A 13,722-nucleotide genomic window follows, 5' to 3' on the forward strand; every position below is an offset into this window, starting at 1 on the left:
ATCAGCGTTTAGGTTTGTGATGATATGCAGCTGACTGCAATGAATAAGTTTGCCAATTTTCCTCTGCACATTTCGGTTCGACTGGACTCGACTCTGCTCACTTTACTTTTCTGAGCTTGCTTTCTCCACTGCAGTTCGGTGCCGCCTCAACATGGGTGGGATTATAGGCTGATTGTCATTTTTGCGCAGCCTCTACTGCTGTGACATCATCTTAATTGCGACACAAACATTACTGACCATAAACAATAACACGACCACTAGCTTTTAGCTCATAGTGCTGCATAAAGTAGTTGTTGCATGGTGATTTTATAAAAGTGTAACAGTTAAATTGGCCTGGTTGTTTTAGAAGCAAGCTTTCCAGTAGCTGGTCAACTAAATAAAGTGAATCTTTCAAAAAGAATATAGAGAGTTAACGTAACAAAACTTACCATCCTCCATCGTGGACTGCAATAATGCCATGGCCTAATCCAGGGCTCCCTCCCTCCCATTACTCGCCGGTCTATTGTCATACATAGCGTCCATTTAGTCAAACCACTTCCACTTTCTTCTGTTTGAACCACTCCTACCGTGCGTTCAGACCAGAGGCGGCAAGAGCCTCTAAATTCGCTCTGGCTGCCCTGCCAACAACGCTATCGAAAATTTGTGGATGCTCTGACGTATTTGAAATAGGCAGCAACGTTCGTGGAGAATGTTTGGTTTTGTGAACTGTATTTAAAGGGGCCACAAAACATCCAGACATGTCGACCGGTATCTTTTTGACGACATATCACAAATAGCGTATATCCTCATGAAATATTTTTAGATATTAATATATAATATTATATAAACCATAGTATCCACTTCTGGTTGAGACACTTCATGAAAGACTTTTTTGTTTTGTGTCATTTCATTAGTCACTAACGAGGGGAACGACTTCACCTCGTTTATTGACCACGGCGTGGTTTTGTGCATAACCGTTTCTTTTTACAATTCGAAAGTCACGTGAACAAATGATACTGCTATTGCTGTTGCTAACTTTAATACTAGCAGGTTGATGCCGTGTCGCAAACCCAGTGACGATTCTCTCTGACCAATTATTGATCTGCTGGGTTTTGATGTCACATTTGTTATCGGCAAGCTTGGAACCTTGACCGAGGTGGTACTAAAAAAATTACCAGGTATTATCCACAGTGGAAAACTCCCAAAAAACAAGCAGAGTCTAGGCAAGCTGCATTGTGCAGTGGAAAAGGCCATCGATCAGCTTGATGTCTTGTTAGTTCTTTAGTAAAAGCAGCTAGCTAATTTTTTTTTGTCATGTTGATCCTTTTTTCCCCCCGTTGCTGGAACCATTAACTCAGCATGGACAGTCAAGTGATTAACGACCTCCCGCTGGTAGACGGTAATGTGGGCATCGTCTCACTCACCTGGCCGGTGATTATTTTAATAAAACACACCTGAAAATCCTGCTGGATTTAGGAACAAAATGATCAACTTTATTGGGCAAAATAATAACAACACTCAGAGAGCGAGAGAGAAGATGAGGGAAGGGAAGATGCTCAATCCCAACTCTCACAAGTACCCGAACATTCCCCAAACTCCTCTACGCGTGAGGGAAAAACAAAAATCTTAACATATGTAAATAATAAAACACAGTAACCTTTGTTACCTTAAGGAGCATTTCTACTTGATGGAACCCTTACAACTGTTGACGTACAGTGGCAAGAATAAGTATGTGAACCATTTAGAAGGTTTTGTGTACTGATGAAAATGTTGAATTGTTTTGGAAGAACATGCAGCACTATGTAAACTATCATAAAAAAGGCACAGCATACCAACATGAACACTTCATCCCAATGGTGAATTACAGTGGAGGGAGCATCATGATTTGGGGCTGCTTTCTGCTTCAGGGCTCCTTCGAGGGAAAAATTAATTCCCAAATTTATCAAGATACCCTACAAGATAATGTCAGAATGGCTGTGTCCCAGCTAAAGCTCAGTAGATGGTGGGTGATACAGCAGGACAATGACCCTAAACACAGAAGTAAATCCACTACAGAATTGCTTTAAAAAAAAAAAAAAAATAAAAAAAACATCCACCTTTTAGAGTGGCCCTGTCATAATCCAGACCTTAACCCAATAGAAATTATGTGGAATGACCTCAAGAGAGCAGTTTACACCAGACATTTTAAGAATATGGCTCAGTTGAAGCAGTTCTGTAAGGAAGAATAGTCCAAAATTCCTTCTGAACATTGTGCAGGTCTAATACGCTGTTACCGGAAATGCTTGAAGTTATTGCTGCAAAAGGAGGATAGATCAGTTATTAAAGGGTTCACTTACTTTTTCTACAGCACTGTGAACGTTTGCCAATTCCAAAGGGTTCACATACTTTTTTTGCCACTGTAACCTAATATTGGTTGATTCAGTGATGTTAATTAATTATATATATATATATATATATATATATATATATTTCCTTTACATCACTGTTAGACAACATCATAACTTTTTATCAGAAAGCAGCAGAAGTGGGAGGGGGTGACAGGGAGGTAAGTATAGTACAGGGTGCTGCCCAGAAAAAGTTTTCTCTGCTAGGACACAACTCAATTTTAGTGCGCTTCAAAAAGCATCTGTACTAGGCGGCTGCAAGTAGCTATCTCCGATTCAGCAACATCTCCAGGATGCTAAGAAAATTTTTTTTACGCATCCACAGAAACTTTGCATAATTTAATCTTCTTGATATCTCATCATCTTGTGACTTGTACTACACATAGCTAACTAAGATTGGCATTATGATCATGCTGTATAGCCAGAAGGGAACTGGCTCCCCCAGCTGAGCCTGGTTTCTCCCAAGTTTTTTTTTCTCTCCACTCAACTTAAAATCACTCAACTAAACATGAGTTTTTGTTGCTTGCCACAGTTGCCTTTGGCTTGCTCATTGAGGGTTTAAGGACAAAGAATTTAGGCATGTTTTTTCGGTGAGCCTGTTCACTGGGGACTTTACATCATTCAGACAATACAGACATTACAGCACGATTTTCTGCAGCTTTAAAATGATGAGTACTCTGAAAAGTGCAATACAAAAAAATTTATTTGTTTGAAGATCACTATTAATCAGAAAAATCTATAGTTTTACCCAGCCCTACTTCACATTGAGAGAATGCACATAATGCCTAAAAAGTCTAGCAAGGTTGCTCTCTAGCTTTCGAAACATGAGCCATTGTGTATAAGATGGATAGCAGCAGAAAGAGTGTGTATGCAGTATGTGCAAACCTACCAGCTTGTGGCAAGATGCACTGTGCTATTACATCCCTTAGTTTTTCCAGACCCACGTTGGTGTCCTCTGCCTCATTCTCTGGATCATTGAAGAAAAGTTCATCACCTGGTTTGGTGCTGCATGGGGCAGAAATGTAAGCACCTTTCTATTATTCCATCCTGCTAATTAGGGATGGACATGACTACTCGAGTACTCAGAATTGACAGCAATGATCGATAATGATCTTGTGTGGCGTGACTTTTCACTAAAATCGAAAATCAGTGACAACTACAGTATACACAAAGGTGTATACTTTTTTTTATTTTGATATTGATTACATTGTGATTTTCAGATGTACCATGATTGTCAACAAACCAAACTGGTAAATGATGCGGCAATGTTTTTGTTGTACAGTTTTAAAATAATCAAAAGACTCAAGAAACACTCTGGAGAAGCGTTCACACACCAGGTGAGTTCTTCCCTTTAAACTGCTAGATGGAGTGCAGCTGAGTGTAACAGAATGCAGGGTCTTAAAAACAATTTTCAACTTAACACAACCTTTTAAAAGCACAATGGTTATGGTGTGTCTGGTAAAGCCAACAAATAGGCCATCAAATACACAGTTAAGCCAGCCACAACAAAAACAGTGGTATGTGCTTTGACCATTCGTTCGACTTGGCCAGCGAATATTCACATAATGACAAAATATGATGCAATATATTTGGAACAGCATACAGTATAATAATGAATAAGCGAGACACTGGAACAGCGAGATGCAATTCAGCAACCAAAATGTACACATTTTTAGATGTGCAAAAGTTTTAGACACTTGTGAAAAACTTTCAAAGTGAGGATTTCTTAAAATAATCATGACATAAATAGCTTTCATTAATCAATTAGTGTCAAACAAAGTCCAGTAAACAGAAAAAGAACTAAATCAATATTTGGTGTGAACATTTTTGCCTTCAGTGGGAGTATAAAACATATATTACCTATTGACACACTAAAGTAGCAGATATAAATAACCATCTTAAGACAAACGTTTTTGTGAAACATCTTATGTGCCTAAGACTTTTGCACAGTACTTTATGTCTGCCATATAGTATATCTCTTACATCTGACATTTAGTATGTATGGCATATACCATGTACATGCCTGATATACAGTCTATGTACAAGGTACTAGAGTAGACAAAATTACCAAAATGCCCATCCCTTCTATTAATTATACCCAGATGGTAAGGAAAACCACAATTTCAAAAAGCAAGCAGGGCTTGACATTAACACTAGTCAGAGAAAAGTGGATTTTTGAAGGGGCAAGTGAAAAGAGAATTTTACTTGGACGATCAGACAAACGGACTGAATAAAACGTCAGTAACGAAAAATAACAGTCTATATTAGTGATATAGCCTAGGCCTGTGTCACTTTTTACATAGTTAATTTTCTTATTCTGCTGATAAAAATTATCTAGAGCGCGTAGGCTGCCACATTTAATGGAAGCCAGAGATGTCTTTGGAACTTGCAGGTTAAAACTAGCAGTTGCATAGAAACATTAATACCTTGCTTAACCAATAAGAATTTGATTTGACATTACTTTCCTGTTAATTTTAGTTCTATAAACTAGTTGATTGACTATGTCTTAGGAATAAGACATTCACTGTAGCGAACGTCATTAATCATACTGAAACTGTGGCAGCTACCTAGCTACATTGCCAGATTACATGTTGTCGAGTTTGGGGCACAGTGGGCTTATATTAGCAAGAAAAAAAGTCTTGAGATCTTAATGTGATCCCTACTAGCTGTAAATTATGGTGATGGAGGTTTTGTTTTGTCTGTCTTTTGTTATTTATTCTCTCCGGAAAGGTAACTTTTTTTACTCGGACAAGTGAATGACCAATTTACTTGTCAGAAGGACAAGCACATGAAAATGCTTAATGTTGAGCCCTGGTAAGACAAATAAACTCTCAATTGAGTGCAGGTAAACAGGACAGCAAAAGGGAAAGACTCACCCAAGTAGCTTTCTCTTCCTCAAAATGGGGTTGTTCACTGAGTTGAGTGGCTTTAGACTGAGGTTGAGATCCTGTATCCTCATATTTGCCAGTTGCTCAGCATGGGCCTGTTGAATCCCAGCCACAACTGCCTGAATGATAAAATAATAGTAATAAACAGATGTGGCTCTCAAGTAATCACAGGACTTGTAAATGAATTAATAAAACCCCACAAATACCTATTAAAACAAAAACATAGCCAATGTTAAGTTCCCACGTTACTCGTTTCGCAATTTAGGCAAGCTCCATGTGAAAGGGAATCTGAGAAAAAAATCCAAGAAGCCTTAGTGTGCCTGGCACATCTCCTCCATTCAGAATCGGTGTGTAACAGACCTCTGATTTAAGGGAGCGAGATTTCAGCAAAACAGTCCAAGGTGTGACATCCTCGACCAAAACCAAGATGTTCTGATATGTGCTGAGACAATCAATGCAAATGGTAAACGCCCCCGACTGTGCCTTAAAAAGCATCATTCACTTTTCTGCATGTTTGGAAGATGGCACGATACACAGGTGAGAAAGCTCCTGGATAGTGACGAAGAGTTAACATTTTGTCAAAACTTTTGTCAAAAAAAAAAAGGATTTTGGACCAAACAAAGCTCACAGCAGACAGGGCAACCTGGTGCGACACCATATAAATAGAAACCAAGCAATTGACAGAATGTCCTGTAGCTCGATTCTTGTCACTGTCACAGCTGTTTAGGACAAAAACTCAGATTAACACAGAAAAGATAGTTTTTGCCTTTATAATGGTACTAATTATTTTCATCGTGAGGAATAATGTGTTTAAAGAGAAAGCTGTACCTATGTTCAAATTATTTGAATCAGGTTATATAATTTTACTACAATGTTGATCAGCTGATCATTCAAGGTCAAGACCTCTTCAAATAATAACTTTAATGGAATACTATTCATTACATATTTTAAAGATTCAGTTCACTAAATCATACTATATTCTACAACTTATCCTGATATTTGTTAATAAAATTGCTTCTCTTAAATTAATTAGATCTTATGAGTATGTCCTTAACCATTTCATTTCATTTTCTCTTAATTTTATCAAAATTAAGATTACACCCCTCCTTCCCCTCCAAAATCCACCAAATTATTTTAGTCTCAATTCATTAAAGGGATAGACTTGCCCCAAAATTAAACTTCCCTCATCATTTAATGACTTTCATGCCATCCCAGATGTATATGACTTCCTTTCTTCAGCAGAACATATTTGAAGAAAAATATCACAGCTCAGTAGGTCCTTATAATGGAAGTGGATGGTAACACAATTTTTGATGCTCCAAAAAGCACAGATAATCAGTACTAAAATCATATATCCGTAACTTATGACTCACATATATTCAAAACCAGATTAAAAATGACAATTACAAGTTACTAAGCAATGACCAATAAAGAGGAGAGAATGTTTTTGTACATTTTTTGAAATTGTGTCTTTCTTTGGAGCTCACCTTGTCCATCATCATTTGAGCAGAGGGAAGCACATTGTCCAGTGCCTCAGTACAGTTGAGCCAGGGATGGCCTAATACTCCCTCTATGGTTAGCCTCTCCTCTGGCTTGACTTTAAGTAGCCTAAATGTAACAACATTTGTTAGATGTGAGCAACAATGTCAGACACTGTTCTACACCAGAGTCAGATATTAGCTAAAACATGCCCCCGTAATAAGTTCCTGTTTTTATTTATAATATATTTTTTAATATTATATTCTTGTTAATAAATACATACACAGATGAGCCAAAATATTATGACCACCTGCCTTATATGCTGTTGGTACCCCCACCGTGCCACAAAAATGGTGCCGACTTGCCGAGGCATGGGCTCTACAAGACCCCTGAAAGTACCCTGTGGTATCTGGCACCAAGACATTAGCAGCAGATCCTTTGCAAGGTGGAGCCGCAATGGATCAGACTTTTTGGTCCAGCATGTGCTGGACCAAAAAGTCCCAAAAGATCCCGCAGATGCTCAATGGGACTGAGATCTGAGTAATTTGGAAGAAAAGACAACACCTTGAACACTTCATAATTTTTATCAAACTATTCCCGAACAATGTGTGCAGTTTGGCAGGGTGCATTATCCTGCTGAAAGAGGCCACTGCTATCAGGTAATAACATTGCCACGAAGGGGTGTACCTGGTCTGCAACAATGTTTAGGTAGGTGGCACATGTCAAATTGAAGTCCACATGAATGGCCGGACCCAGGAATTCCAAGCAGAACAGTGCCCAGAGAATCACAATCACTCCACCATCTTGTGGTCTTCCCACAGTGCATCCTGGTGCCATCACTGCCCCAGGTAAACAGTGCACACGTACATGGCTGTCCATGTGATGTAAAAGAAAACGGAACTCAGACCCTTCAACATTTTCCACTGCTCCAAAGTCCAGATCCTATGCTCATTGTAAGCACTTTCAAAGGTGGACAAGTTATTTTTATTTGTATAGCGCCTTTCACAACACACATCATTTCAAAGCAGCTTTACAGAAGATCACGCATTAACAGAAAATGAAATGTGTAATATTTATAATGTCTTCATTGTGTAGTTTGATAAAATAGAATTGTGTCTAAAAAGAAGTAATTCAATAATAATTGTATTTATAACCCCAGTGAGCAAGCCGAAGGCAACTGTCGCAAGGAACACAAAACTTCATAAGATGGTTAACGGAGAAAAATAACCTTGGGAGAAACCAGGATCACTGTGGGAGCCAATTCCCCTCTGGCTAACATGAATATAATGCCAATATTACTTTATATATTTAAATGTATCCATTTGGCAAACGCGTTTATCCAAAGCGACTTACAAAAGAGGAAAACATAAGCAAATCATCTTAAGGAGACAGTGGTACAAAAAGTGCCATACTACAAAGTTACACTAGCATCAGAATAGTATTCAAATCTGATTAAAGGGCAACAAGAATTATTATGATTTGTTATTGAATTTAGTTTTAGTGACCGGTTAAGCGCTCATGGAAAAGATGTGTTTTAAGTCTTTTTTTGAAGAGAGTTGGGAAGGTCATTCCACCAACGTAGTATGATGATATTGAAAGTCCGGGAAAGTGTTCCCCTTCTGTGGCACACTCGACCTTGGGTCGATTAAAGAAACACTAGGGGGTTTTCTTGAAGGCCTCAATTACCTCAGAACTTGAGAAAAGGCCAATGAGAAATTGGCAGACAGCATTTGCATGGGTCCGGGTGCTGCTCACAGCCATGCAAGGTAAGCGCTTCAGGTCCTTTCTCAGCACCAAAGCCTTGGGATGCGCTTTTGCGCATGAAAAGACCCCTAGTGTCGTTCAATTGATACAACATCTCGTTCCCTCCATCGGGGAACGTGGGTTACAATAGTAACCTAGACGTATTGTGCCTCTTTGTGTTGGTATGACATGGCGAAGTTCCTTACCAGACGTAGGCTTTTGGAGGGCGTGTAGTTCTGTAAAAATTATTTTAGGTAAGCTGGAGCAGATCCAAGACTGTTTTGTATGCCAGCATCAGAGCCTTGAATTTAAAACGTGCATCAACAGGCAGCCAGTGGAGAGAGACAAAGAGTGGTGTAACATGTGCTCTCTTTGGTTCATTAAAGACCAGACGTGCTGCTGCATTCTGGATCATTTGCAGAAGTCTAATTGCACATGCAGGGAGGCCTGCAATGAGAGAGTTACAGTAGTCCAGTCTAGTTATGACAAGTGACTGAACAAGCAGTTGTGTGGCATGTTCAGAGAGGAATATTGTATCTTTATATTGTAGAGTGTAAATCTACATAATCTTGCAGTCTTTGAGATGTGGTCTGTGAAATTTAGCTAGTCATCGATAAATTTCTGACCGTTTTGGAAGGCGAAACTGTAGTTGTACCCAGCTGCATGGTGATGTTGTGTTCAACAACAGGGTTGGCTGGAAAGACAAGGAATTCAGTCTTGGCTGGGTTGAGATGTCTGCCAGGCAGGCAGCAATTCGAGCAGTCACTGTGGTGTCATTGGGCTGGAAATACAATAGAATTGCTTGTCATCAGCGTAGCAGTGGTAAGAGAATTGTTGTAGGAACTGTAAGATCTTTGTCTTTGAAGTCCATTCTAGATTAACTGCAAAAGTTCACATAAATGCAATTGTCCTTGTTCGTCTGATGAAGGGTTTTGTTTGCAGGAGTCATCATGGGCACTCTGACCGGTCAGCGGCTATGCAGCCACATACGCAGCAGGGTGCGATGCATTGCGTGTTGTGACACGTTCCTCCTGTAACCATCATTAAAATTTAAAATCTGACCATAACAATTTGGCCCTTGTCAAAGAAGATCAGGTCTTTACTCTATGTATGTTTTCAGTGGACAACTGAAAATGTTGTGGCATACAGTCACGCTTAGACTGCAGTAGACTAGGCTAAAAACAATCCCAAGCTGGCCGGCTCTCCTGTCTATCCTGCTCTCAAATGTTTGCTCCCTGGACAATAAACTGGACTATATCCAACTCCAGCACACTACGCAGCGTGAGTTTAGAGACTGCTGCGTCATTGATTTCACGGAGACATGGCTCAGCTACAGAGTTCCGGACACCGGCATTCAGCTAGACGGGCTCGCCTCGTTTTGTGCTGACAGAAATACAGCTCTCTGCGGTAAGACTCGCCGTGGTGGCTTGTGCGTTTACATCAACACAGAATGGTGCAAGACTTTATGCCAGTCTCTAGCTACTGTTCATCGCTGTTGGAGCTTGTGACTGTTAGATGCAGACCTTATTATTTACCATGGGAATTCACCACTGTTTGCATAACCAGAGTTTACATTCCTCCCAGCGCTAACGCTAAGGAAGTGCTCTGTGAACTGTATGGGGCTATGAGCGAACTGCAGAGTGCTCACCCCGACGGACTGTTTATTGTTGCCGGAGATTTCAACCATGCGAATCTCAAGACAGTGCTCCCTAAATTCCATCAGTATGTGGACTTTGCAACGAGAGGGGCGAACACGCTTGATCTTTTTTACACAAACGTACCGGTCGGAGCCCCGCCCCCACCTCGGCTACTCAGACCACATCTCTGTTATGTTAATTCCAGCATACAGACTGCTCTCGTCAGACGCACAAAACCGCTTCAGAAGCAGGTGAAAACCTGGCCAGCAGGAGCCATCTCTGCTCTTCAGGACTGTTTTGAGTGTACTGACTGGCACATGTTCAGGGAGGCTGCAACATATGGCGATTCTACCAACTTGGAGGAATACACAGCATCAGTGACCAGCTACATCAGCAAGTGCATTGATGATGTCACTTCCTCCAAGACCATCACCACACGCTCCAACCAGAAGCCATGGATGACTGCGGAGGTGCGCACACTGCTGAGAACCCGAGACTCCGCCTTCAGAGCAGGCGATAAGGCAGCCCAAAGAACAGCTAGGGCCAAACTGTCCCGGGAAATCAGAGAGGCAAAGCGCGCACACGCCTAGAGAATCCACAGTCACTTCCAGGATAGCGGTGACACGCGGTGCATGTGGCAGGACATCCAGGCCATCACCAACTACAGGACAACATCAGTTGCCTGTGACAAAGATGCCTCCCTTCCAGATGCACTGAACAACTTCTACGCTCGGTTTGAAGTGCAGAACGACGTGGTGACGAAGAAGACCACCCCTCCTCCCAACGAACAGGTGCTCTGTCTTACCACGGCGGATGTGAGGAAAACTCTACATAGAGTCAACCCACGGAAGGCTCTGGCCCTCACCCACCTAGACAAAAAGGACTCATACGTTCGAATGCTGTTCATAGATTTCAGCTCAGCATTCAACACAATAATTCCTCATCACCTGATTGGAAAGCTGAACCTGCTGGGCCTGGACACCTCCCTCACTCACGAATGTGCAGCAAAGCACAGCTCGAACCACATCGTCAAGTTTGCAGATGACACGACCGTGGTGGGTCTCATCAGCAAGAACGACGAGTCAGCATACAGAGAGGAGGTGCAGCGGCTAATGGACTGGTGTAGATCCAACAACCTGTCCCTGAATGTCAACAAAACAAAAGAGATGGTTGTTGACTTTAGGAGAGCACAAGGTGAACACTCTCCGCTGAACATTGACGGCTCCTCTGTGGAGATCGTCAAGAGCACCAAATTCCTTGGTGTTCACCTGGCGGAGAACCTCACCTGGTCCCTCAACACCAGCTCTATCACCAAGAAAGCCCAGCAGCGTCTCTACTTCGAAGGCTGAGGAAAGCACATCTCCCACCCCCCATCCTCACTACATACTATAGAGGGATTATTGAGAGCATCCCGAGCAGCTGCATCACTGCCTGGTTTGGGACTTGCACCGTTTTGGACCGCAAAGCCCTGCAGAGTATAGTGAGGACAGCTGAGAAGATCATCGGGGTCTCTCTTCCCACCATCAAAGACATTTACAAAAAACACTGTATCCTCAAAGCAACCAGCATTGTGGACGACCCCACACACCCCTCACACAAACTCTTTACCCTCCTGCCGTCTGGCAAGAGGTACCGAAGCATTCGGGCCCTCATGGCCAGACTGTGTTTATGGTTGAAACGACAATAAAACCACTTGACTTGACTTTAATGCACAATCCCTCCATCAGTGCTCAGACTGTCCGCAAAAGGCTGAAAGAGGCTGGACTGAGGGCTTGTAGGCCAGTTGTAAGGCAGATACTTACCAGACATCACCGGCAACAATGTCGCCTATGGGCACAAACCCACCTTTGCTGTACCAGACAGGATGGAAAAAAGTGCTCTTCACTGATGAGTCGTGGTTTTGTTTCACCAGGGGTGATGGTTGGACTTGCATTTATCATAGAAGGAATGCGCATTACACCAAGGCGAGTACTCTGGAGCAGGACTGATTTGGAGGTGGAGGGTCCGACATGGTCTGGGGTGGTGTGTCACAGGATCATTGGACTGAGGTTTATGTCACTGCAGGCAATCTCATCGCTGTGCATTACAGGGAAGACATCCTCCTCCCTCATGTGGTATCCTTCCTGCAGGCTTATCCTGACATGACCTTCCATCATGATGCTACCAGCCATACTGCTCATTCTATGTGTAATTTCCTGCAAGACAGGAATGTCAGTGTTCTGCCATGGCCAGCGAAGAGCCTGGATCTCAATCCCAATGAGCACATCTGGGACCTGTTGGATCTGAGGGTGAGGGCTAGGGCCATTCCCCCCAGGAATGTCCGAAAACTTGCAAGTGCCTTGGTGGAAGAGTGGGGTAACATCTCACAGCAAGAACTGTCAAATCTGGTGCAGTCCATGAAGAGGAGATGGACTGCAGTACATAATGCTGCTGGTGGCCACACCAGATACTGAATGTTACTTTTGATATTGAACCCCCCTTTGTTCCGGGACACATTTTTCCATTTCTGTTAGTCACATGTCTGTGAAACTTGTTCAGTTTATGTCTTAGTTGTTGAATCTTTTTATATTCATACAAATATTTACACGTTAAATTTGCTGAAAATAAAAAGCAGGACATACTTTTTTTGCTGAGTTTATATGAATGTCTGGCCGAAAGTGCTCGGATGGATGTTTTAGTAAAAAAAAAGTAAAAAAAATAAATAAAATCAGGCAATCAATCATAAAATACATTGTAAACCAGTGGTTCTCAACCTTTTTTGAACAAACGCCCCCCTGACCTCTTCATAATCCTCTTAACGCCCCCCTAAAAAAAACCTAAAAAAACCCAAAAACACTTCAGAAATACTATTACAGCCAAACAATTGCAACACTGATACCTGAAGCCTGAGTTTTTGGTAAAAAAAAACAAACTGAAACAGAAGTTTCTTATTGTTTTTAAACTACATGTAAAAGCCTCAAGTTGAATAATATTGTGTTTGGAAAAAAATGCAAAAACACATGGATTGTTTGAAAGGTATTGCAAATTTATTTCGAAATTCAAACAAATTCAGGCTCACACACACATTTTTTTAAGATGAACCAATCACGTGAACAATAACGTAACTAACCTAAATGGCCAATGAAAAAGCAGCGGTCATTCGCGTACTCAATTAGGCAATATATACTAGGCTTCAAATCTGAATAGCCTACAAACGGTCATTTGATTTCAAATGACGAACAAAGACGACAACAGCTCGGCCACCTGAACTGAACCGAAGACAAAACAACGTCAAAAACAGCCACTTTTTTTTAATTAATTACGGTCATTAGTGTGAGCCCTGAGCTTGGTGACTGGCAGCCAACTTTTTAACATCAGGACACAATGATGTCAGCTTGAGACGGAGTGCGCCTGAGGTAACCAAATTGAGACGGCTGCGGTACTTCGTCTGCATGTGCAAAGCTTGACTGAACCCCTGCTCAACAAGGTATGACGTCGGAAAAGCAAGGAGCAGAAGACGAATCCTCTTCCACAAAAGAGGGAAACGCTGACCATGCGTGGCCCACATGACACGCCAGCCACAGGTCCGAAAGTTTGACTTGGCCTCCTCATCATTTTGGAGGTCGATGAGAG

General features: G+C 41.6%; 1 protein-coding gene across 1 annotated transcript in view; it reads right to left on the minus strand.

Moving 5' to 3' along the window:
• LOC127629765 (MAP kinase-activated protein kinase 5-like) overlaps positions 1-13,722 on the minus strand; it is a 116,200-nt gene that overhangs the window by 29,172 nt on the left and 73,306 nt on the right. Inside the window, exons 10-12 of the mRNA XM_052106999.1 lie at positions 6,739-6,859; positions 5,240-5,370; positions 3,253-3,368 (exon numbers count right to left, since the gene is read on the minus strand). Of these exons, the coding sequence (XP_051962959.1) occupies positions 3,253-3,368; positions 5,240-5,370; positions 6,739-6,859 (368 nt within the window). The remainder of the gene's footprint in view (positions 1-3,252; positions 3,369-5,239; positions 5,371-6,738; positions 6,860-13,722) is intronic.

This window comes from Xyrauchen texanus, chromosome 3 (assembly GCF_025860055.1).
Source record: "Xyrauchen texanus isolate HMW12.3.18 chromosome 3, RBS_HiC_50CHRs, whole genome shotgun sequence".
Classification (NCBI taxonomy): domain Eukaryota; kingdom Metazoa; phylum Chordata; class Actinopteri; order Cypriniformes; family Catostomidae; genus Xyrauchen; species Xyrauchen texanus.